General features: G+C 39.9%; 1 protein-coding gene across 2 annotated transcripts in view; it reads right to left on the bottom strand.

Moving 5' to 3' along the window:
• The window catches only part of ARHGEF28 (Rho guanine nucleotide exchange factor 28), a 115352-nt gene extending 88856 nt beyond the window's left edge, over positions 1–26496 (bottom strand). For both annotated transcript variants that reach the window (XM_085043047.1, XM_085043048.1), the window contains exons 1-4: positions 26362–26496; positions 25223–25266; positions 11554–11701; positions 9464–9754 (exon numbers count right to left, since the gene is read on the bottom strand). In XM_085043047.1, the coding sequence (XP_084899173.1) occupies positions 9464–9754; positions 11554–11701; positions 25223–25266; positions 26362–26368 (490 nt within the window). In that variant the 5' untranslated portion in view covers positions 26369–26496. The remainder of the gene's footprint in view (positions 1–9463; positions 9755–11553; positions 11702–25222; positions 25267–26361) is intronic.
• Between the last annotated feature and the right edge of the window lie 296 nt (positions 26497–26792).

Raw genomic sequence — 26792 nt, 5'->3', positions numbered from 1 at the left:
AAGATTTTTCAAGGCAGGCTACTTATCACGACAGTAAGAGATCCATATAAGCTCTAAGCTTATAAGATAACACACATATGCATAAAATATGCCAGATAATTCTTCTTTCTCCCTTCTGAAAAGGTGACCACATGTGCCAATCCTTCCTCTCCACTTTTTAGCTTATAAACATCACGTTCAATGGGATGAAGTTTAAAATAAAGGAGTACACAACCATGACTTAGTCATTAGATGCTAAATCACCACTCACACCATTGCCTGGCCTGTATTCATGGAAAGATTTATCCGTCTATATACGTTCTCAAACAAAAAGTCTCCGCAATTTAAAGGCAAGAACTAAAATATTCTCAAGTGCCACTCAGTCGGTTCCTCACACTGATATTTTGGTACAAAGTTAAACATAAGTGTACTTCCACAAGGGTCAAGTATTTAAGGGCACTTGCTCTGGAGATCTGAGAACAATCAGCTAAAATCTATTAGGTTTGCAGTGATTTAAGAGATGTCACTGAAATTTCCATTTCTTTGCCTTCACAGCTTCCATTTACATAATTGAAGGCTGCTGTCACATCTCAGTTGAGTACATCCTCCCTGGAAATTTTCACAGGAGACTTGCTTTCTACAAAGCTGAATGTCTTCTCTGGGAGCATGGGGAAAAAGTCACTAGTCTCCTTTGAAAATGTTGGGCTTAGAGTGTTACTACACTCAACAAAATTCTGTATCTCCACATCTCATAAAGCCTGAATGGCAAGGAACCTAAGGAACTTTCTCTATCACTACACAAGGAAAGTTATTGTAGCATCTCCAGTGGTGATGCAGTTTTTTATCTGTGTATTTGGTGGCAACCTATCCAGACTTTTTACCCTTCCATTTCATGTGGAATCAAAACTTTCAGACAGAGAAATCCCAGAAAACCAGGCCATGCTTCCTTCAATAAAAGAAATTCCAGGCATCAGCACTAAAGAGAGCTTCAGGGCACAGACTCAAGCACTGTAACAGCCAGCAAACCTGAATGAAGTGTCTGAAAACTATTTTTCATTACAGTTCTAACAGAAGTAAATACATTAATAAGATGCAGGGGGAATTCTTTAAACCAGAATATCACTAAACGTTTACATAATATGTACCTAAATATTTGTAGAAGATGCATTAAAAAAAAAAAAGGTCATGTTTTTATTTTTAAAAAAATTCATGTTCAAACTTCGTCTTACTTGTGGCTAGCCAGCACATGACCTGGTGCATTAGCCTGCCTATGCAACCATTTTCTCCCCAGGTTTTGGTCTTTAAAATATTTTCTTGGTCTTCTCATTTCAGATTCCAGGCAAATATATGTCCATATGGGCACAGGATCTGCTGTAGGATCCAGGGCCACAGCGGAAAGTAATGAACTATGGGGTTTTTTAAGTGTTTCTAATTTCAGTCTTTGGAAACAATGATCACTGCTTAATTTTATTTACCAACTTTAATATGAACAACTGTGTTATAACATCTATGAAACAAAAGAGCATGTATATTGCAAAGTTTTTAAGCACATGAAACTTTTAAGTCCACTGAATCCAACTTAAGCATTTGCTGACTGCTTTGCTAAATAGAACCATAAGCAACACAGAACCCCAAAAAGGCCTGGGTCAGAAGGAAACTTCAAAGGCCACCTAGTCCAAAGACCCTGCCGTGGAGTGGGACAGCTTTCACTGGAGGAGGTTGCTCAAAGCACCATTTACCTGGCCCAGAAGATCTGACTGAAACTCAGTTTCAAAGTCCAATGGAACTACTTATCAAACACCTCAGTCTGCCTGGATGTAAGATGTTCTTCTATGGAGAAACATTTAAATAAGCAAGGTTAAGGCTTCCCAAAATCTGTGGCTGATGTGCCACTTCAAAAATGGGAGACCTCAGTACAACTTCCCCCTGAGCCAGATGGGATTTGAACACACACAGCTTCAAATTGCCTCCAGTCACTCGTCTGGTGGAAGCATACCCTGTCCCCTCCATTGCACAGTAATTGAAAATGGGGCATGGTGCAGAAAGAAACCCAGGGGACCCAGGGCAGAAGAGCAAGAAAACAGCAGAATGACTACAATGCAACAATCAGCTAGGAGAAATCTCTGCTGTTTAGACATGGATGCCTTTCTCATTACACTGTCATCAGAAGTGAAAAAAAATGCTCAAAGCCCAGACCTCTCACTTGCTCAGAGAATGACCTAACAATTCAGGCACTGTATGAAAATGTGTGCCAGTATCTTCCCTTTCCCTAGCTGTATTTCTGAATAGAGACTGATAACATAATCTGTGCTTTGCACAGATAGCACTGGCCCCAGTGCTACTTCTGCACTTCAGAGAGTCTCCCCAGCAAGGACTTCAGTCAAGGCTGTGCCACCAGGCTGGACGCCAGCTGAGCACCTTGTCTGGAGTGTTTGTATGTACACCACAGAATTCAATTTTAAATACCCAAAATGTAGACCCTGAACAAACATTATGCATTCACAGGAAGAAAAAAAAAAAGCTTTCAGAATTGCTCCTTGATCTGGAATACTGAAATGCTGCTGAAGTCACACTTTAGACAGCAAGCTACGTTCTTTGGATGCTTCCAACTAGACCATTTTTTTAGTAACCAGACAGCAGACAAATTAATCTAGTTCAAACACATGCAAATAACATCAACCAATATTAAGCACACTAAACATCTGAGTAGATGCAACCCCAATCCTCAGACTAAAAGCACTGAAACTGAAAGGCAAACTTTACTCTGAACATTGGCCTCTGGTCACTGGGTTTCAACGTACACTGTAACAATGCAAAAAAAAGTCAGATAAACTTGCTCTGAGCAAGGTAAGATCAGGACTTTCCCACTCAGCAAAAAGAAAGCCCTTAGCAGCATTTCCCTGATGAGGAATAGCCTTCTCTCTGCTCCGACACTGCAGCAAATAAAGTTACTCTTCTGGCAGCCAAATCTTACAAACAATGCAGTATGAATAAGTCCGCTACAAAAGAACAAGTTTAAAAAAAAAAAAAAACATAATTAATATTTGTCTTCTGAAACCACCATCTAAAACAATGACTTCTACTATCTCATCACAAATAGTCTACTAACTGATCTTTATCTGCCTAACCTAACAACCTTCATCTACCCTTATGCTAAATTTGTTCATGGCCAGCTTGAATGCACATGGGTAGCTGAACCACCCAGCAGCCTCACTGGCTGCTTTCAGCCCTGATGCACTTAGAAGCAGCACTTGCATTCCTCTCTGTTCTTCACCTCTTTAGAGGATACATTTGCTGGGCTACTCTCTTCTTACTACTTCCACATGACTCGCTGAGGAGCAAACAGAACCCGATGACATAAAGCAATTACAAATAGCTCCATGACAGTCAAATCTGAAATTCAAACTGAGTAGTCAGGATGAATGGAAAGGTACGTGTGCTCTTCAATACAAGGATCTGTATTTTGCACCACAAGGATGGTGAAACACTGGGACAGGTGGCCCAGAGAGGTTACAAACTGCCTGTCCTTGGAAGTGCTCAAAACCTGATCCTGAGCAACCTGATACAACTTGGAAGATAGCCCTGCTCCAAGTGGAGGGTAGGACCTGGTAACCTCCAGGGACACTTACATCTAAAATCTGCTATTGTTCTATTCCAGAATCAGCAATATCAAAACAAAAAAACAAACAAACAAACAAACAAACAAAAAAAACCAAACCAAAAAAACCCCAATCCAAACCAAAAAGACATGATGACTGAAAAAAGCTTTTTAAAATAGACCTGCCTATAAAGAAAATATTTTTATTAAAATATAGTAAAGTTCTGAAACAACAGGGGTTTAGCAAATTAACAATTTCTAGTTTCAGTTCTCTTCTTTTACCACTGCCTCTTTTACCTCCTCACTGTGACAGAACAAATGGCATTTTCCTACACATTACACTTTATTTTCCCATTCCCTTGGGGAAGAATTCAAATGTGGCATAAGGTTGAGGAGGGGGAGAACCACAGAAAAACCACAACAGCAAGAAAACCATCCAGAAATAAACACACAAGCACCCACCCCTTTTGTGGGAGAAATAAAAAACAACATAATTCAACTGTATTCTGTGGCAACCTGGAACAAAATAAGGAAAACACAAGGCTTCTTCAACGTATTCATATCTGAATGGCATAGAATACCATTTAATTTAAATGGTATAAAATGCCATTTCCTGTCAATGCAGAAATCAAATAAATCCTGCAATTTGAAAGACACACTGCTGGCTGATTCAGACAGGGCCAGCTAGTGCAAGGCAGGTGGTGCTGTAAACTATTTGCACTATCAAGACTTTGTTTTGCATTGCATTCCAGTTCTCCAGCCAAAACATTCTGTTTGAGTCACACAGAGCTGAGCCAAACAGTCTGTTTTAAACATTAAAAAAATCCTTTTGTTCTTCCTTGCACCTGAATCCCTTCCTATGTCAAAAAAAAAACCCAACTAAAATCAAATATTTCTCTCTGACAGAAATGACTAAGCCCTTTCTGGGCTCTGAATCTCATTCATTTCCTGGAAGGAGACTAAAAACCTCAAGCTCTGGGACTTGAAAAACAGGGGGAGACATCAAAACTGGCAGAAAATTTCCATTTTTTCATGGCTTCATACTTTTATGCATTACTGCTAATTTTTTTATTTCTCCATTAGTATGAGATTATTGATAAAGCTGTCTTCGGCGCACCCCACTGCTGCAAAATCACACAGAAGGGGTTTTGTGAAGCGACATCAGGCTGTGATGCATGAAGTCAGGTATGTGGCAGCCCACCTGAGAGCACACCTACATGAACCAACTCCCAGAGGCTGGCATCAATCCTACAGACGAAAAGAAGAGGAGGGAAAGTTAAGGTCCATTGCAAATGGAAGCTTCAAGGAGTCTTGCCCCAGCAGTTTTGGCAGCAGGAAGGGCAGAAAAGGCTCCCATCCACCAGCCTCACGCATTAAAGGCTGCACATGGTGCCACACCTACACCTCAGGTGAAGCTGCAATTGACTCTACTGATTGACCCCAACAAAGATGCAAAAAACTACGGGAGATGGTCCCTGTTAGCAGGAGGGATATTTCTCATTCTTTAGTGCTGCAGCCAAACACTCCCTCGAGATGTCTGGTGTAAGACACTTGTTTATTGAGCACCACCGAAGCGCTCAATACCAGGTGGGACACTGATGCCCCAAAAGATAGGCTGGAAATAAAACCCCATAGACTGATGTCTATAGAGCAGGTATTTGTTTATGGCAGCACTGGAGGTGAGGGGGATCTCTCCACCCAGTTCACCCACCTTTGTCAAGTGTTGCATTTATACAGTAAATTCCACTTGTTACTACTATGTCATTATAACATCATCATATAAGCCCCAGAACTAATTTACATAACATGATCTCACTGTTATAAATAGTTCTTTTGCACTGCGCTTGCACCTCCCCAATTTGGTGGTCACGGGGGCCTTCTCTTGATGAAGGCCCAAGATCTTCCTTGCATCTGAACTTTTCACCTTTGTCCCCAGAGCACCCACAGTTATGGTGCTCCTTGGTCTCTCTGGTTCTAACTGGTTTAAATTCTGTATTCTGTGGCTAATTGACTTTACAGTTGCCAATTTCTCATTGTGCTATACTTGTCTACTTTTGAATTTATCCATATGGTGAGGCTTTTGTCTATTCAGTATTAAGCAACTAGATAACCATATAATAGACATTACATTGTATAGAAAGTTATAATTGAAGTTATATTAGTATAAAAAGTTATAATTGAGGTCATATAGGTATAGGAAGCTATAATACAGATTATATTGATATAGAAGGTTATGATTCAGGTTATCTAGGTATAAAAGCTATGATTCAGGTTGGTATCTTATAACTAAAGCTATATAAGCACCTTGTAACTCTGACCCAAGTTATATAGGCATCAACACCCTTTCAGCCAGGAGAAGAGCAGGGCTTTCAAGCCCAGCACCAGTTGAAGGCTGAGGTCTGGGTCAGACCACAGCTTCACATCTGGTCTCTTAGCAGCAGAGTGGCTCCTGAGCCCCACTACCTGTATACTGCCTTCAACAGGAAACTATCTCCTCTATCTCTTGCAATACTCTCCCTCCTGTCACTCTGCATATCTCCAAGTGCTCAGTGCTTTTCCCAAAAAGCCCCTTCATGGTCAAAGGGATCTCAAATTCATCCTCTCTGTTGTTATTACCATTGACCAGGAGATGAGAATCATACACTTGCTGGGCACCCATAAATTGAAGCGTGCTTGACAATGTCTTGCCCCATGCTGCAGGTTTCTGGGTCAGCAGGAGGCACTGGAAGACACTCATCTGCTTCCCAATGCACAGACTAGCACCCTCCTCCCCCTGCCAAGAACAGTTTCCAAAAGGACAAACTTGTACTGGGCCAGAGATTTGTCTGTTTTTCTAACTCCCTGAACTCTCTGACCAAAATACAATTACCTGTCCTCAAAATCTCACCAGACCTAGACATACTCATTCTCCCTTCTCAGTGTTTTTCTAATTCCGTGAAGGAGAACACTTCACCTCAATTTCCTTCCACAGGAACAAAAGCAATCTAAAATTCCAACTGAAGAGAAGACAGAATTTTCTTCAATTTAAAGAAAAATCATCAGTGTGTGCATCAGTCAGGTTTGAACTTGTGCACCTTAGCAGGAATGTGTGTAATACCAAGTGAAAAGAGTAACCAAAATTACAAATAAAAGGGTAGGGTGAGGGCTATAACGTAAAAAGTGCCACAGAAAAGGGAAAAGTGTCCAACAAAGGCAGACTAAAATGCAGCAAGACTGGGCAGCTCAGTTCATTCCACAAGACCTATCCAGAGAAAACAATTACAATGCATTTATGAAATAAATTGGAAAAATCTCCTTGTTCACAAAATGGAATTTTGTGAATCCCTTCTCTATGATCCACAATTAGTTTTCTTAATTCAGGCTGTAACGTCATTGCTTCTATTAACAGACAAAAACCTAAAAGAGCAGTTTTTGTCTTGAAAGTAACTGCAAATAGTGGCAAAGCTGTCAGCAACTGTTCTTGTTTGATTACCAGCACAGTTAAGCCACCCAGGCAACATGAATTCACTCTCTCAGCAGAGCCCCTAAAACAGCCAGAACTTGAGATGGCCTCAGCTTCTTGTCTATAAAGTGCATTGCTTGCAAAGTGCACTCCAGTGCTCCCATTCGCCCTCTGACAGATGAGAGATGTGAACCTGAGCGTGTCGAGGATAAAAAAGTTGCAGGGAAGATGCTGAACCTATGTCTAATGTTTCTTGGGGACTGCCAGTATGAAAAGGCTGCCATAATCTGATGATGCTAAGAAAGAAAGAGTTACTTGGAAGCACTTTTCGCATTCAGATTCATTTCTTCTTTCTCTCTTTTTCTCTTCATTTTAAATTTTTCTTTCCTCCCCTCCTTCCTTGCATGTTTTCTCTTTTTTTTTTATTTTTTGGTAAACAAAAAAACTGTGGGAATGGAAGAGAGTCTTCTTTATTGGGGGGATGGGGTGGCAGCTCTACCAAATTGAATAACCTGGTCCAAAGGATTATATCCTTTCCTTCAAAGGAAGGAAAATATCCTTTATGAAGGTGCCATAAATGAGAAAATCAGCTTCTCCCTCTCCTCTATCCCTCTTTCCCCTTTTCTGAAACCCACCAAAAAAATAGATTTCTAAGCCCAGCACCTCTGCTGAGTCCCCAGTTTTCTCTAGCAGCAAGCTGCTTGTGGGTGAGCTAATCTCAGTATCTGAGCACTGAGCTGTCACACAGACATCTATTACAAGTGAGGATTACCAAAAAGTTCATGCTTTCTTGTTTCTTTTGTTGAACTTTCTACAATGCAGCCAATAACTTCTGACCTGTGCAACTGCACTAAATTCCTGAATTATTTGCAATGCTCCCTAGACAACCTCTTGGCTCTCTTTATCCAATCCTTCTTATACCTTATAAAAGGAATACAAACATTTTTCCTGAATATCAAAACTCCTATGAATAAAGCATTCTTCAGTCTTTCCATCGACCTGTACATTTCTAATTCCTCTTAAAAATGAACGAGGTCAAAAAACACCAGATGGTGTTTTTCTCCAGCAACATGTCACTCAAAAGCATTTTTTTCCAACAAAAATAGCTCTGCCACTCTGAAAACAGACAGAATCTCACAAGCATAAGGTCCTTACTAATGATGGATGATAGCAGCCACATCTTTCACAACATTCATATTAAAAAGAACATCCTGACAATGTCAAGTGTAAAGTCACCTTGGACCTTTGATAGAAGGAGCTGTAGGGAGAGCAGGTAGGGAAAGAAGTTCTAAATACTCATAAATTTCTAGTTTCTGTTTCTAGTTTCTGTGTAGTTCCTGTTTCTGTAGTGTGAACAAATATTTACTACACATCGAAATGAAACAAGCAATGGCTTTTTTTGTTACTCTCCTGCCTAGCCAATATTTGAATGAGACTTGGTATTTGTTTTTACATCTGTTGAAAGGGTTGTTAGCTACAACACATAGACGAAAATATTCTTCAGATTTTATCTGTCATTAAGAATTAGGAATATTTATGACATGAAAAAAGACCTTACCCAAAGCAGTGGGCTTAAGTGATGTGTTTTTATTTCCCAAAAGCTTACATGAGTCAGTTTGGCTCACATCGGAACTGCCTGTCTGCTAATTTTTAGCAATTTAAAGTACTAAAAGGAAAACAGCCAAACCTACCAAATTTTCAATGAAAAACATGTGACTCCATCAAGTATAACACAGTTTCCAACCTCAGCTATAAATCAGCTGAATCTGCAAAAATAAATATACTCTTCGGCAAACCCTAACTACAGTTTTTTGTTTGCAATGAAATCTGAAACTAGGAAAATCTCACCTGATTTTGTTACAAAGTTTTTCAGCAGCATACCCTATACTAAAGTTTCATATATACTTTCATTTCACTTCCTCTACAATTAAAAAAAGAAACTTGTTTAATGATATTTTCCCCAAAGAATGACCGTAGTCATAAATAAAGGACAAACACAGACAGAAGAGTGACAAAAATTATGTATACTCTGCACATCAGAATACCTACAGTAACATACTTTTCTCTTTTATGACTACCACCTTTTCCTCTGGAGATGAAACACCTCACTTGGTTAGAATCATGGCTTCAATACTTCATGCTACAGTTCTTGCTTTTTTTAAACAGACAGCTCTATTTATAAATAAAGAACTGCATTCACAGTGAGTCAAGGCAGAAAAACCTCCTAGGGAAACAGAGTTACAATAACCATCATTATCCCTTTTAGCTCTCTGGGCACAAACCTAATCTCTGATTACTGCTCTCACACTTGAACAATTTTTCATGTTAACCACAAAATCAAGCACAAGATTTGAGAAAATGGATAAAACAGTGAGATACTCTGCTCTGAGCTGTGCACCAAACCACTGTTACAAGCTTTCTAACTTAAAATAAAACTATACCACCTTCTGGGCAGCTTCCAATGATGTTCCAGGTTGAGGGCAACTTTTCACAAGCAATGGCCATCATCAAGTCATTATCCAGTGATTGCAGATCGTCCATCCTTAGCCCAAACTTATCCAGCAGCAGCTTGTGACTAGTGGCAGTGACACATTCTGCGTGATCAACCAGAAAGCGAGACAACTTGCATGACAGATTCTCTCTGTAAACAACGGGACAGCTGCCAAGGACCACAGGTGAGAAACCCACCGTGTACCTCAACACAGACACAGAAACTGCTTCTTGGCATCCATGGCCTGTAATTAGAATGTAAATTAATCACTTACATTATCTACATTCAGAAAATACATTAGTTATTTTTCATTCTCATCCACCTCTGAGAGCTGTGGCTGCTCATTCAGAATTATTTTATCCTTCCCTTTCATTGTATTTATTTGTCACAGGACATCCACCTACCACTTCTAGTGATCAGCTTGGATTCAACTAAACTTTAACTGACAGTCCTCCCAGTTGTTATCAATTTAATTAATTCTAGAACCAGGCTTTTTAGGTGAGAGTTCTTTAACCAGTGGAAAGAACTGAAGGTTCTTGGATAGACACTAAGAAAAATAAGATGCTCATGAAAAGACTGGTTTAGTGGCCTGCAAAATTAAATCTGAGTAATACCTCTATTTACTAACACTGATTTTGTATTTATGCAGTCCAAAACCCAAACAATTTTAACTAATGCAGACTTCAGGCCCTTGGCAAACTTGATTAAATGCTGTATCAACTCTGCAACTTAAAGCTGGGACTCTCAAAGTCCAAGAGAGATTGTCTCTTTAACCTCTTCAGCACTTTGTCTTTCCCTCCTACTCCTTTGATGTCTAAGGGAGGGTTGATGTCATACATCTAAAAGAGGTGCAAGCTGTACCTCTCACTGGAGAGTTAACCACGAGGTACTAAGGGCACAAATTTTCCAACATGCTGTGAAGGCCTACAAGTATATGTGCAATCTAGTAACTGCAGAAGGAAGCATGTAGTTACCACAACTGCAGCTGTTTTTAAAGTGCTCTTTGTTCCCTTATGTTTAATTTGGCTACCATAAAATAACACTAACATCAGCAGGGATATGGTTTAACCTCACATTTTATTTTCATCTGTTCATGGCTTCTGTCATGATTAAGTGTTGCCTGTAGCATTCTGGTTTTGTTCCTAGCCCAGAAGCAACCATTTAACAGTTTCACAGAATATGCTGAGATCTTAAAAAAAAATTAAAACTGACTTGGAGCAAGCCTAGCATTGCATTTTCTTCAGTTGTAATCCATGACAATCACTTAGCATTTACAAGTTCAAAGAAGCCCCTATGTAACAGCAATGAACTTCCCTTTTTTAGACACTGCACTTATTTTCAGACTCTAAATCCCCTTCAGAGCACATGAGAAAACAAGGAGATCCTATTGCACAGGTACATCGCGTCTACAGCCTCCTACTCACACAGATGAAAAGGTCACAAAGCACACAATAAAAGTGACAAGCAGGTTTTATGTTACATCCATGAGAGAGACAGGGCCAAGGCAGAGAGCCAGCTGGGAGGCAACACACAGTTCCCCTGTTTGCAGTGAGGCACCCTGGAACAGTCTCCAGACACCTCTGTACCACATGCAGCTCCAGCAGAGCTCCAAGCATCACAAGCCTCCAGCAGGAGGGCTTTGCAAGCCAGGCTGACAGCTGCACCAAGGGAGGGCTCAGAAAAAACAGGACTTTCACAGGTGTTAGTGTGACCAGAGGCAAACAGTTGTGGCACAGAATCAACTCACATTTAAAATTATGCCATCCCTAAAGACTAGTTTTTAATGCACACCCAATGCTGGAAGTCCAGTAAAGCTGTCTACATCTGATACTGTGCTGGCATGGATGGCTACAAAGAGCAGGATCCCCTAGGGTCAGTCAAACTCAGCCCTGATCCTAAAGGCCATCATCATTCAAATCCCTGCATTTTCTCCATTACAGAGACATCAAACAGTTATACCAAACTGTCCAGTTATGCCCAGCTTTAAAATGGGGTTGAGGTGGACCAAAGAGTGGAAAAATATCAACAGAAGTTGAGGCTCACCTGGAACTATGGACTGAAGGGTGCTGTCACTAACTCGCTCAGCAAACATTATGTGTCTCTTCAGGGATCCATCATAAACAAAGTAAAACTCAGCATCCTCTGGGAGGTAAATGTCTTTGTCAAATTTTGCATGTATAGTCACCTGTCCCTGAAAAGTGAAAGTGCATTAAGAAACATCCAGTAAATTTCTCATCTTCAACAAGCTCGCTGATGTAAAATTCAGGTCCAAGTTTATTATAACCTTTATAACTCTGCTACACAGAGGCTGTGATACAATAACAAATCTTCAGTTTTCTACTTCCACTTAGAAAATAACCATGTTTTTATGCCTGCAAAAGCAAAGCTGATTTTAAAAGATGTCTTTTAAATAATGTCTTTCAAGCAATTCCTTTTGTCCTACCCCACACAAACATAACTGACTTTTTACTGAAAATGCATTGGAATAACCCGAACACAAATATTTTGCTATTTACAAAAGCAAGTTTTGTTTTAAAAAATAAAAAATTCAAAAATACTTTAAATTATCTTAGACTTAGTTTACAGAAAGAAGCACCGATGCAATTCTACAAATGGTTTCAAAGAACACGAGTTCCCAGATATTTGCCCATGGGTTTCTTTATAGTAAATAGAAAGCAACCAGCCAAGAAAAACCTGTCATACAATAGCTTCAAAAAAGAACAGGAAAGGGATCTAAGAAGCAGCAAACAATAACAAATGTCTGACAAGTCTGAGGGAGGAAATTTAGATCAAGTTGCATTTCCTTGAGGAGGAGGACAGTGTGCTACAACACAGTCCCTGACTGCCACAGTTGTTCTAAATAATGCAGAATTATTCCAACATCTGGCAGAAATGGTGATTTCTGGAAAACATGCTACAGAAGAATATCACAGCCATATTTCCAGTGATGCCTGCCCTTCTCTACTCAAAACAGTTAGTACAGCACTGACTCCACCAGCTCCATAAAAACAAGTTTTGTAAAAAACAAAGCACAAGACAGCAGCACAGAAAACTCTGTGGCTGAAAACCACACTTATGCCTCTGACCATCCTTATCCTGTTCATTATATGGCAAACACTTCACTGCAGTGTGACTCCTGCCACCCGCCATAACATCATATCTTGGCCTGCCTTCCCCAAGGACATCTTTCTCGTCACTCTTAACAATGGAAATCCTGCATTTGTTTTCCTCTTAAATACAGGCAAGCAAAACGAACTGGGGTGAAGAGGCGAGGGCTGGTTTCAAGCACAAAATCTTCCTCAGACAAGATTGTTCCGGTAAGGACAGATGTAAACAATTATGTGCTCAGTATCAAGAGCAAACATGCCTGTCATCCCCCAAAACTGATAACTTACCTCTTTTTAGTAGCCTGAAGTGTTGCTACAACTGCTAAGTGTTTTCTCCTAATTCCCTTTGTGTTTTGCACTACTGTAACCAAAATGTATCATTATTATTTTTGCAGTTGCTGTTTTTACTGTTGTTACTGGAATATTATTTTTAAAAAAATTTATTGTAGTTGTGAATAACCTAATCTGTTGAGTAATAATGTGGATTGCTGTTCTGGGAAGATAGGAATAGGATAAGATTCGAAAGACACTCCACAGTCTGTGCCAGTGGGTTCTTAGGTGTGACAGCTGCCTGGTGCATGGGAGCACAGCAGAATTTCTTCCACAACTCTCAAATCATCTCTGCCCTCTGGACCCCTGAGTCAGAGAGACTATATAGCCAGACAACTTTCATGTTTTCTTTGCCCTAACTACATTAAAAAAGAGAGATATTCTGGGGAAACATTTCTCAACTAGCAGCCGTTGGCAGAAAAAAAAAATCAAGCTAAATCGTAGCCACACTGCTCTTTTTAAAAAAATGTTAACTTAGATTCACTGAGGACAGAGAAACATCTTAAACCAATCACATTACATAATGTATAAGCATGAGGGAGGAATTTAACAAATCCTTGTCTACAGGGGAAAAGACAGTGGAAAGCTCATGTGTACGTGATCAAAACCAAGTTTCATAAAGCTCACTCCTTACGACACTCCAGAAATGAAAGTAATGGTCATTTAAGCAAATATTTTACAAAAGGAAGGCAAATTGGCAGCTAGCTTGTATCTGGCCAAACAATTAAGTGATTGAATTGGAAAATCTCACACAATCCAAAAGGAGGGTTAAACCCTGTATTACAGTAGATGATTCAGAGATTACACAGAAAGTAATAGTGGAATATTATTTTTGGTGCTGCATGGTTATCACACCTAGCATCAGAAACAGCTGTTTTATGCAACCTCCTGTCATTGTCTCCAGCACATTCCATCCTGCCTTCAGACATTCTTGTTTCAATTTGCTCCATTCAAACATATTTTTTCTTGCTGCTGCCACTAAAACATGTATCCATTTACTTTCAACCTGTCCCTGTGTAAAGCCAAATACTTTACAGGAACTATTTAATCACATTTTTTCTACAAAGATCACCTGCAGTCCATTCTAGAAAACTCCTACAGAGAAAAATACTTTGAGAAAGTGATGTGAGTTTTACACACAGTCCCTGCAGAAGCATTTACAGCCTGGGTCCCTCAGGTAAGGTCAATCCAGCCCCAGAAGCAGGCTGCAGCTGGAACTACCTGAACAGATCTTCCCTCCACATACAAATTAACTTGGAGAGTCACAGGAGTGGGAGCAATTCCAGTTCCCATCTTCCTCCCCTTTTCCTAGCAAGGCACACAAGAAGGAGGGAAGTGGTCTGGATCCTGCAATGAGACGCAGCAAATATAGTCCTGCACCAAAGAAATGCCTTTCTGCTTCACAGGATTATGATACAACACCACCTGAAATGAGAACAGTGTCCCCCTACAGAATAATGTTTGGTCTGAGTTTATTCCCGATAGTGAAACAAAAAACACATCCCAACTAATATGTTTCTTCTACATTTCTAAATACGAAATTTAAGCTTGTCCTCTAGATACCAAAACCCAAACAAGATAAGTCACACAGGCACCTCATCTTTGAAGAAGTGGCCAAGTACACTGAATACAAGGCAGCTGTGAGAGCATGGATCCAGAAGGGCCAGATTCTTGACAATCTAGTTACTAGATGTCTTTGACACCATTTTCACAGGTTCATTCATTTAACAACAGTCTAACCTCCCTCCCAACTCTTTCCTTGCCTTAGTGAAGTTATTTATACCTTCAGAAACTTGGGAGAATATAACAGAGAGTTAGAACTTGATATCTATGTGTAGGTATGCTTAAGCATGCTTCCAGGATCCACATGAACCTCAGATAGTTCAGGCCCCACTTCATCAAAGCAAGAGTAAGTATGTGCCACTTCACCATCTCAGCAAATAAACAGAGTCCCTGGATACAGCTGGTTTCTCAGGTGGATGCTGGGGAAGGTCCTTGCCTCAAGCTCACACTGTGTTGATTCTGATGGACTTGCAGAGGAAGAAAATTTGAAAGTTGAAAGGCACTTACTAAGACCAACCCACCATTATCTTCCTTAGATTTACACCTGCATGGTTCAAAAGAGTATATATTCAGCTCTACAGAACCACCACAGGGACACATGAAAACTGGAGACCTCTCAAATGCCATCCAGGCCTGCAACAGCAGAGAACTTCAGGCAGCCACATCAACAACTTTGACTCAAAAAGATACCAGAAAACAGAAGAAAAAGAGCAATAGCTCTAAGCCTATTGCAGCCAAGAGGAGTTTTGCCATTGATTTAATGAGAGCCAAGACTGTCATTATATCCTTGAAATAAAAAACAGAAAAACATGCAGGGGAACTGGAGAGAGCTCACCGCAGTTAAGGGGATCTTAAGAGAGACACAGACTCAACTCTGAACATGTTAAACCTGTGACTGAGGAAGCATAAGTTTTTACCTTTCTGGATTCATAAAGTAAAGCCTACCAGTGAAAACACTGCCCTGGCCCTGGCACCAGGGAGGAGATTAGCAAGTTTTGTGTTTTAACAAGATATATAGGTCTATGCTCTCTTTCAGTGTCACCAAACAGGTTTTTCAGACATATTGGTTTCATTGGTAACATTTGGCAACATTTCCCTTGGTTTGTCTAGAGCACTTGAGAGCTGACCACGTCAGGCAAGCAGCAGCAGGGTCCCCTGAACTCCATGTCCTGCAGGAGCAGCAAAGACCCGACTTGGGAGCAGAGCTCCCACCTCCAGACAGCCTTCTGCATCCTAGCAAGGGACTGAGGCAGGTTCTTTGTGAAGAGGGAAAGGCAGGTACCAATCCCTCACAGCTGAAGCACGGCAGCATCCAGGTAGTCAGGAGAGGCTGCAGATTTGACCATGGCACTTCCAGTGTGCCTGATCCCTAGTCTTCTGCAAAACTCTCCATGCCTTAACAAATAATTGGCCATTAAGCTGAACTGAGCTTCTTCCGTTTTGAAACTGTTTAGCTAACACCATCTTCTTCACCAGCAACCTGGTGCAGCAAAACAGGTGCAACACAAAAAGATCTTTGGAAGAAGTGGACTTACAGATTGAGGCCACCAGGCTGGCTAACACTTAAATTTCAACAATTGCTCTCTATCCTTGCATGCACAGCCTGGATAAATGTGTTTTCCCAATGGCCTTTTACCATAAAAATAACACATTCTAAAACACACTAAAGATTTCTTTACCAAACTATGCACACAGCTTGAGAAGTAATGTTTTATCCAGGACTTGCAAGCATATTGTCTCTACACATAACAGGACAAAAAAATACCAGCTTTGTAATGACACACTCTAGGAAAAAATATTTATGTGCTAGGGTAAAACAATGGCTTATTTTTTCCCATAATACATGTCCCAACACATTGAAATAAATGCAAATCCCCAAGTAGTGCCAGCAATAATGGGACTATTTGCCACTATGTCAGCTGCTACTGGCCACTACAGTTTCACATAAACATTTTTCACTGTTGACTCACTTCAGAAAATGTTTCTATTTCACTTGTGACTGGACAAGGATAGTAGCAGCCATACAGTTTTGATGACCTTTCTGCAACTGAGCTGCAGCTGTGAACACTTCTACACAAATGACAGTAAAATAGCAGTAGAGAAATTCTAAATGAACACAAATCAATCATATTGAAATCATTAATAACAACAAGAATGTTATAAACATGCCTTTCCAATGTTCTGTGATATTTTTATAATGTCCACCAGACAGACCTTGTCTATGGATTGCAGTAAACACTGTTATGGACTTGCTTAAGAAAGCATGCATCCCAACCAAACTGAATGCAATGGGATTCAGCACACAATGAAACAGCAACTACAAGCAGGGAAATAAAGAAGTTACAAACTGAAAAACAAAGTAAGAGATAAAAGCTGAACATTTCTCGAGAAGCATTAACTTTCTAACTGTATAGCTAAAAGTATCTAAAACAAAAATAGGATGGCTTTTCCCCTCATTTAATAACTTGAGGGAAGAAGCAATTGAGTATGATTAATTTTTTTCTATCCAGAGTGGCACAATTACACAATATGTAATTCCACATAAAAACTTGGAGACAAGGTATGTGTTGATAGGGTTATGGTTAATTTTACATATTGTCCAAAAGCCCACACATACACTTTTATAAAAATTAAATATGTACGCAGAGTTGCTTCAAGGAGAGCCAGTCCTCTGATGATTTATACTGCAATATTCCACCAGCATCCTGAGAACCTCACCCATTTGCAAAGGATCAAGGGCTGGTCTTCAGCCCCCGAACCTGTGGACAAAACACTGCCCACAAGTGGGAAATGCATCACAGCAGGTTCTCCAAACCACATCAGCTTTATGCACCAGACAACTGTAGGTACTTCTTCAGCATGTGGCAGGTTTTTGAGAAATGCGGAGGACGCATTTACACAGACACCTCCAGGCATAAGTAAGAAACAACAGCCCCACAGCTGCTTAAGGCAAATAGAGCACACAGAAAGTCCACTGACTAGCAGCTGAGGCAGCTCTCTGTTCTTGTCAAAAGAGTGAGAAAAGAAGTGTTCAGTGACCACTTGCATCCTAAAATAAAATTGGATGGATGCCTCTAGCAGGGTCCCAGTACAATCTTAAGTAGCAAAGCACTAACAGAGAAGTTTCCTAATGAAGACAGATAAGCTTCCCTCTTTTGACAAAAAAAAATCTGGAAGTTCCTCACTTTTACACGCAGTGCCTCTTTGAAAGAAAAAGAAAGTACTGGTAGAAGCTACAGCCAGCTTTTTGACTAGGTAGTCCACATAAACTGGAAAAAATTAAGCACTTTTTACCTCCAAACTGATGACAAAAGCACGCTCTGAGCAAACAAGGAGGATAGAAGATATCCTGACAAGTTAACTAGCTGACTCCCCTGCCTCACAGCAGGATCAAAGCTGCCCCCGTTTGCTCCTGAAAGATGGATCTTCCCCACCCTCTTTCAAAACAACACTCACACAGTTCCCTAACACATAGCAGCGTGAACTTCCCCCCACCCAAACAATCCCTATCTGGCCTCTCCCACCTTCTGCACCTGGTACATACTTTGTGCTTCTTCAAGGGCTTAACAACTCCTTCGCCTTGATAAGGGGGAGATGAAGGATTGTGTTTTATGTTGTTTGGGTTTAACAGGAGACCAGCCTTAAACCTTGTGGATTTTCAATCAAGCTTATTGCAATACTCCCCCTTCAGTGACAAACTGAAGAAATATATTTGCTGTATTGAGAGTTTCTGAAATTGCATACACTGGCTTTTATCAAAAGCTGATGTCTCAAAATGAGTTACACTTCCTATCTCCTCACTAGCCTCAAAATAGGTTCACTCTCTTCAGAGACACAGACAGAACAACAATGTTTTTTTGTTGAGAACTGCAAGATTTGCCTCCAGGAAAAGGAATTAGAATCCAACAGAATTAAAAAAAAAAAACCAACCTACACCACCAACAAAAACCACACAACAAGAACAAAAACAACAAGAAGCAAGCAAGCAGGCCTTTAAAATACTGCAAAACTAAATATATTTCTTCTAAAAATAAGAAACCCAGTAACAGGTCATGACATACATGTGTCTTCAAGTCTCTATGCTACTGTGCACTGCTAAGTTGCCTCTAATATTGCCCACTTTAAAAAGAAACATGTATTAGACACCTGATGCATTTCATTCATTGCACATGCAATATGTGCAGATGCTACCGAGGTTGTCATTTTCTATGGCACTATCTTACCACAAAAACCTGTCCTCCTCAGTCCTGTTTCTTTTTGTTTAACCATCTCAACCAGCCCTTTGCTCAGTTTAAGACACAGCTGGCAGCAAGACCATTTCCACGTCACCATAAGCAACATCCAGCCACACCAACCTGACCCGTGCCAGACCTGGGAACACAATTTCATTTTTGCTGAATTAGTGAGAGCAATGATAATGATACAGAGCTTATGCCGGCTTTGTGCCTTTTATGCCTGCTCTATGTCAGCAGCAGTATGAGAGACAGTCATGGAACTGACTGCTGGTGCAGAATTAATCTACCAATGTTTTTAAACAATCTGAACCACAGAGCAAGTCTATTCCAAATCAACACTTTACATCAAACTGACCCTATTTTCCTTACCTTGCCACCACAAGTCTTAAAGCTATGTTTCGTTCATTATCAAAATGTGACAATAGGTAAGGTGCAGAAAAATTTTCAGTTTCCCATATAGCAAAGTAATAAATAAGTAATTAGTAAATAATTAAATGGTATATCCTTTAATTCTGGAACTACTAGATAGAAATAAAAATATCTGGAATGCTTTTATTAGAAAGGTGAGGGGAGAAGGCAGAAGAAAAAGAAGAAAATTTTCAAGTCCAGTGCCAAAACTTACATTAATATTCTTGCTGGTCTATCATTGAAAATATAATTTAGTGTTTTGCTGTCAGTGACAATAAAACTTATGCTCATGCGTAAAGTAATGGAAAGGGATTTAAAAGCTTAAGAATGAGCTATTAACATAGGTCAGAAAAATTCTGTAATAAGGTATGTTAATAGAAAACTAGCATCCGTTCTGACATGCAACTGCTGACTAAAAGAAAAGGAGCAATCTCTTCCAGTTGACTTGATTTAAAATATACAAATCAGACTAGTTATTATTCTCATGTCCTGTGTAATATCAGAGCTCTTCTGTTGCAGACACTACACAAGTGTATGTAAGCACAAAGTCCCTGCCCAGAAAAATCACAGTTTAAGGACAGAGTGGGAAAACAAAACAAAACAAAACAAAACAAAACAAAACAAAACAAAAGGGAAAATAATACACCATGGGAGCAAAAATTATCTGCCTGCTGATGAACATGCTTTGAAGCACCCACTCTTTTCCTTCATAACTTTTAAAATAGGTCTCATCCTTTCAGTCATATTTCCTCAGTCTCATTCTGGCAGCAAGTCTGCATCCAGAGGCAGACCTGTGCACACTCTTTTGTACATTCCCATTTAACCTTCCTGTGATGGACCTGACCAAGCTCCCACAGCAGTCAACAGCAAAGTACTCCTGACTCCAGCCAGAGCTGGATCAAGCCAACACAGCTCTGTGCATTACCAAAGGCATGCTGAAAGGCCAACACACATTTAAACCACATTTCTTTTTTGAAGTCACTGTCTAAGTAAGGTGGTCATTTCAGCCTCGCTGAATTCACAGATAGGCCCCGAATTATGGTCAACCCCACTGCAACAGCAAAGAACATGAAAGCAGAGAATGGACAAATCAGGCTAGAAATTGTCTTTTCTCCACAAAGGACTGGCTAGAAGACACAGAACACCTGGCAAGAACACCTGGCAAGAGCAGCAAATACAAAAGCTGTATCCAACCATGGAAAATTATCCCTTTCCACCCCTCTTTGTAGATCAACTGTTAGTACAGCATGGAGGAACTGCGAAGACAAACAGCTTGGCAAGGGAGACAATGAGCTACTCACATTCAATACATAAGTCTACTGCCACTTCCTACTCAAATCATGCAAAAGCATGCTGGAATCATGTCTGGCACTTTACAGACACAGCCCAGGCAAAGACAACCACTGAGCTTATCCAAAGTGCCAGAGTCTCCATGCCCTCAGTTGCAAGCAGCCTGGTGCCACATTCTACTCTCTGCCCTTCTCAACCCAGTCAGAGAGACCCTCTGAGCCCTCACTTTAGGAATACTTCCATACATCAATATTACACACCTCTCCCTCCTTGGCACCTATGCTTCACCACAGAAGCTGTAACAGCATCAGACACAAAACCGTCCGCAAGTAAAAACATCAGAGCAGAGACACCTGAAGAGGGAGACTTTGTGTAACAGAACACAAAGAAAGTTACCTAAGCTTAGACCTTGAGGACTTCTAGCCAGCTCCACTGGTTGTACACAGGAGCATGCAATACCTTAGGAAAGAGCATTTTGAGAATAGTAAGCACCTTGCAGCACCGGAGCAAGAGGAAGTTTTATTTTCCAGGAGATCCTGAGTCTCAAAGCTACGTGCCTGAGCTTCTGCCTCTTCCCAGAGAATTAATATCCAAAAGCTCCTTTGGAAAGACAGACACATAACCTCCAGCACCATCTCCTGGGGAGATGAGGTCCCTTTGGTGTCTACTAGAAACTGCTGTGGATAGCCTCTGTGGCTTAGCATTTCTTTATCTATCTCTGCTGCTCCCATGGGAAACATTAATAAGGCTCCCCGGAGAGAATAATTTACAAGCTTTTGAGAACACTTATTTACTGCTCTTGAGAGCTTGCTACTTCCACAGTATGTCTACCCCACTGCAGCAAGGTATTTCTTTGCAAATATCAAAGATCAAAGCTGGCAATCAATTACATTTCTTTAAAAGAAACAAAAAACTGTTACCTACCATTAAATAAGAATGAATGATTTCCTATGTGGGAGATTTGTTTCCCCACACTAAAAACTGCTTACAATAGGAAGAACAACTGCCACACATAAATACTTTAATATCTGAAGAGTGCTTCATCAAATATTTTGCTTTTATCTTCCATCTTTGATGAATAGTCTTTTTTTCCGTCTACAATGAGACCGGTGTCTGCCTGAACATAATGAGGTCTTATTCTATATACTGTTTTTAGTACACTGTGAAATGAAAACCTCAGCTTGCTGCTCTTCTTAAAGAAAGAATTGGCTAAATATAATTTTACATTTATCAGTGTTAAAAAAGCATCATTTAGGAGGGCAAAAGCTATTTACATTCAGGTTCTGTATATTTAAACTATGTATTATTAGCATTGAAAGAAGAAACATCTATGATGTTTTGGTTTATTCTTGGCTAGTCAATCCTGAAAACTATAATAACAAGTAATTTTATAGAGTGGTTAACAGTAATTTGCTGTCTAGAAGCCAGAAACAGGCTCCTCAAATTAACTGAAAGGATGTGCTTCAAATATTTGATTTTCCATTTGATTACCACTTATTTTTTAAATCATGACATTGATATGCATTGTAATTAGATTTTAATGTACTGCTGGCACAAAAATTACATATAGAAGAAGTGTATTAAATAATGCATTTTCAAAATGGAGTAATTACATTGAGTATTTTTAAATTATATTTCACAAAAATTATATTAAATCAGCAAGATCCTTGAGCTTTTGGAAAGGATTCCATCTTATGTAACAAAAAAGAACAACCATCACTGGGCTAACAAGATTACACATACCATTTTAGATTTGCAGAGAAATTCAGTACTGCTGAAGTGTGACAGTTTGAAGTAGCAGCACTGTCTGGTCACATCCTCCAGCTGTTTTAACAACTGTTCACATACAGTGAGTCAACAAAGTACCCTGCATATAATCTTTAAAAATGTATATTATAAACACTGAACTGCAGTTATTCTCAGATAATCTGACATGAAATGCAAGGCTCTCAAGACACTCAGAATGAAGAGGGTAAAATCCACTGAATACAGATGCTAAGCAGGTTTACATATAGTGCAAAAAGCATCCCTATTTTGGACCCACCATATAGCAGACTTCTCCCTCTCTCAATTAAAAAACTATGCTTTCACAGAGGCTGGAAAGAAGGGATTACTTCCTACCTTTTGATTTCTTTCACTTTTCTTGCAGAAAATACTATGTCAGAACCATATGCTGACATCTTTGAAGTTGCATGCAAACAATGTGTGATTGCCATGACATGGTATTCTGCAGTTCCACTGTGGCCCTTTAAAAGGGACTGGAATATATCAGAGAAATACCTAAATTCACTGCAGTGCAAGTATTTGTCATGTTCCCTCAGTTTTCCAGAGATGTCTTCTCTATCCCTGCTTGTGGGAGATGAAAGCAGCTTTTAGTGATGGAAATGGAAGAGCATTTAGACAAGCTCAGCTTGCCAGAAAACTGCTTAATGAAAACTAAGGAACCAAATAATCAGAAAAGGTTTTCACGTTCAATTTAAGTGTGGATTTGATTGTGTTTTCCAACAAAGTCATGCAAATAAAGCAGAAGCAGTTGGAAGGAGTTTCCAGAACTGATGAAGTAATTGGATCCAATGAATAAAAGACAAATGCCCTAACTCAAGGACTTTTTCAGGATGGACAGAACTCTTCTCGAACACAGTGCAAAGGCAGTCAGATTAGGAGCAATATTGTGATGGGCAAGACTGTGAAGCTGCAACACTTTCAGGCACCAACTCATTAGAATAACTACATCAGCCTCAAGTGATCAGTGTAAGATCAGCTGAGATTTCTCCAAGTTTCAAATGGGTGTTGAGAGAAAACCTTGAATCTTTCTCACGCACATACGCTGAAATAAATATAGGAGGCTGTTAAAAAATTGTTACCATGCCAGGTTCTGAGAAGCTCACCCCAGGTGCTCCCACTGCAAGTCCCTAGTAATCCATGTTTCTCCACTAATCTCAGGCTTGGACACTGGGGACCAGAAGAAAGACACCATCTCTGTCTGCTGCCCCCACAAGAAAATGAGTTGGTGACAATCCAGACTACTCTCACTGGGTTTCTAGCAAGTTAGGAGCCCCCTCTGGGATTTATCCACCTGGGTTGGTGAGAGTCTGCAGACCAAAACTGGCGAATTACCAAAGCACAGCACCACAATCAGCAAAGCCTAGATCTGGTACAGACTCTCACTTGTGAAAAGCTTGGGGTGACTGTTCTCAACTACAACCACATTCTTCCATCCACCACACTATAAGTGACTGATACACTCCAAGCCTCCCCAGGTGAGTCCCTTGTTCATGAGAGATGTATCATTATTAGTCTGCAAATGCACAGTTTTATACCATTCTTTTCAGCTCTTACTGGCATAAATACAAGGTGGAAAAAGTCAATTTTCCCACATAATTACCGAATTCTTCTCAATACTAAACAACATCTCTCAAAACTGTGATGTCAACAAATTTATACAGATTTCGCAAGCCTACATCTGGTTCATAGGGTTTTAATCAAAATATTAAACAGAGCTAGCCATAAGTATGACACTTAAGGACTATCACTTGTAATATCTCTGTCTCTACCCTAATAGTTCTTGCAGTACCCATATATCTTTATCTCTTTGTGTTAATCTTCCCCCTCTTTATCTTCCATAAGAATTTCCTGCAAGACACAGTCTCAAATGGTTCATTTTCAACAACTTGGATTAAAATCACTGCACTGCCCTCTGCAAAGTGGTTGGTTACCTTATTATGGAAAGATAGCAGATCAGTCAGATCCGATATCACCATGTTCCTGACTACTTTTTCTGTGAAAATTTATTTTTAAAGCCTTGTACCACACAATAAACATCACATGAGCAGGCCTCAAAAATACTTTTTTCTGATGCCTTTAAAGATACTGCATCTAATTTTTGCAAGCCTGAGGTTTCCACTCTGAAGCTGACAAATACAACAACTCATGCTGGTGCATTACCAATCCTGTGTTCATTCAATACGAATTATTGGGTACAGATTATTTGTATTCCTCCATTTCCATTCATGACAATAAGATAATTGCTTTGTTTATGTCTTTGTTTAATTTTTACCACCCTTTTGAAAACCATTCAGTGTCCTCCCATTTTCTCCCTAAACACCAACATCCATGTATCCCTGGTACCCTCATTGCAAAAAGAGCAGAACAAGTAAAAAATAAATACAATTATGGCTTTTTAATAATAATGACTAGAATTCCAAAGTTTTAATACTCAAAATCCCATTCCCTTGAAGACACAAAATAAATCAAGTTTATCTAATGTATGTGCTCACTCCTGTTACTACTTGGTTTTTAACTTTGAGTTCTTCTATTTTAAGCAATTATTTCAGGTTTTGCAGAAAAAAAAAATCCAATTGATTACAAACTTTAACTTATTTTTTTACATAACACAATTTCTTGTTTTGTGGAAACAGAGAAAATGGTAATTTGGAATTTTATAGGCAAAAAACAACCAAAGATTGTGGGAAAGGGAGTGAGTGCTATCTCTTCACCGGCAGTAACTCTGCTTTTGAAAACTGCAAGGGACAGTACTGAAGGAGAAGAAAATAATGATCACAAAGGGAAAAGGGGAAATAATTTCAAACTTCCTTCAGGGAGCTGAGCTGCACTACTGAAAACTGCCATCTCCACACACGGCTTGGCAGCAACATTCAACAGCCTCCAGCCTCAGAAAACCAGAGAATGGTTTTTAGTTTCATTCATCCTGCTTTTGAATGAGCTGTTACCAAAAAGAAAGCAACTCTCCAGGCAGAAGCCCAGTGTTGTAGGACTTACATAAAGAGGTACTTCAGAGCAGCTTAACTCCATTGTCACAGCATCTGCAAACAGAATAAACCAGTGGAATTATTACACACCCATCAGGAGGCATTGATATCATTACATGTGATTCATGTCTGCAAAGTAGGTCAACATCTTCCAGAATTTGGGGGTGGGGGGGAGGATATTAAGCTTATCAGATATCCAGTTGCCCCAAATCTCCCCTGAATGAGAAAAGACTGGTGCAATGATGCCCATGTTAGGCTGAAGGAGGAGTGGCTGGTATTAGTTACCGTGCTGTGTGCATTTCAGATAATAGAAACGGTAAAAAAAACAAGTCAGGCTGAGTCCAACTGCTGAGACACTCCTAGCTGCAGCAAATTAAGCAATGGGAATTTCAGCATTTGCCTCTAGAAGCAAAAAATTGAACTTGCATTGTAGCAACTTTTTCTCCACACCAATATTCCAAGTGTCTGGTATTGATTTTTTTCAGCAACCTCACAGAAGTTAATCCCAAGGCAGGTTGCCTTAATTACCTTAAACAGCAAACTACTGAGACAAGTCATCATCAGAATTAATATAAAGACACTCATCATAACAACTCTGATTTCTATAATTATATCTCATATTCACTACACCCTCAAAATTTATAGTCTAAAAGTAGTATTCTTTTCAAATGAGAAAAGCATACCAGAAGCAGCTCCACATCTTCACAGCAGCAAAGTGGGCTCAAAAGCTATGCACAAGTCTTCCTCAACTTGCTGAAACAGGCTATAAAAAAGGAGTCTGTCTTAAGAGAGGGCTGTCTCAGCTCAGATGTGGTCTTGTTTTTACAGCTGAACAGCTTCCAAGAATAACACAGTTGTGCAGCTCGCTGCATTTTAATGCATAGGTACAGCCTGGTATGAGTCAGATAGGATTTGAGAAGTTCCCTGCCTACAAAAGCAGAAATTAAATGCACAGCTTCAATTGAAACCAAAAATGACCCACCCACCATCCCAGCATACACTCCTTTTAAACCACAAATTTGTTAATCCTCATCTCCCTGTGCCCATCAACTCAAGTACGTTCTCAAGTCCATTCTTGCAGTTTTAAAACAAGGCAAAATCCTTTACAAAATCACTGGTCACAAAGGTTCAGCCAAAAAAAATCCAAACCTTTCATAGTCTAAGAAAAGGATACCAAGGCAAACACTAATCCAGCCAACCTAGTCAGCAAACTAGCGAGATTCAGACAGAGGGGTTTCTTATTTCCTGTGGAGGAAGGAGGTAGCTTCCAACTGACTCCAAGGCATCTCACTTCAACAGACAAAGCTCTGCAGTTTCCAGCAACAGCATCCTGAATCCAGCCTTAAGAGCAGCAGCACGGGAAGCACAGCCCTGTTTGTAGAGGAGAAAACAGGGTTATGAGAGAAGTTAAGAAACAGTAACATTAGTTCCAGAAGGAGTATTTTAAGGTAGAGCCTTTCACAAGTATTACCTTACAGAAGAGATGACACACATTAACATCTATCCCAGACCTCACAATCACTGCTGCTCTTCTGAAGGGGGCATCACTTCATGGCTGGCTGAAACGAGAGACACATCAG

Source organism: Lichenostomus cassidix, chromosome Z, assembly GCF_008360975.1.
Source record: "Lichenostomus cassidix isolate B80296 chromosome Z, HeHo_3.0, whole genome shotgun sequence".
Taxonomy (NCBI): Eukaryota; Metazoa; Chordata; class Aves; order Passeriformes; family Meliphagidae; genus Lichenostomus; species Lichenostomus cassidix.
This window is presented reverse-complemented; position numbering and strand designations above follow the sequence as displayed.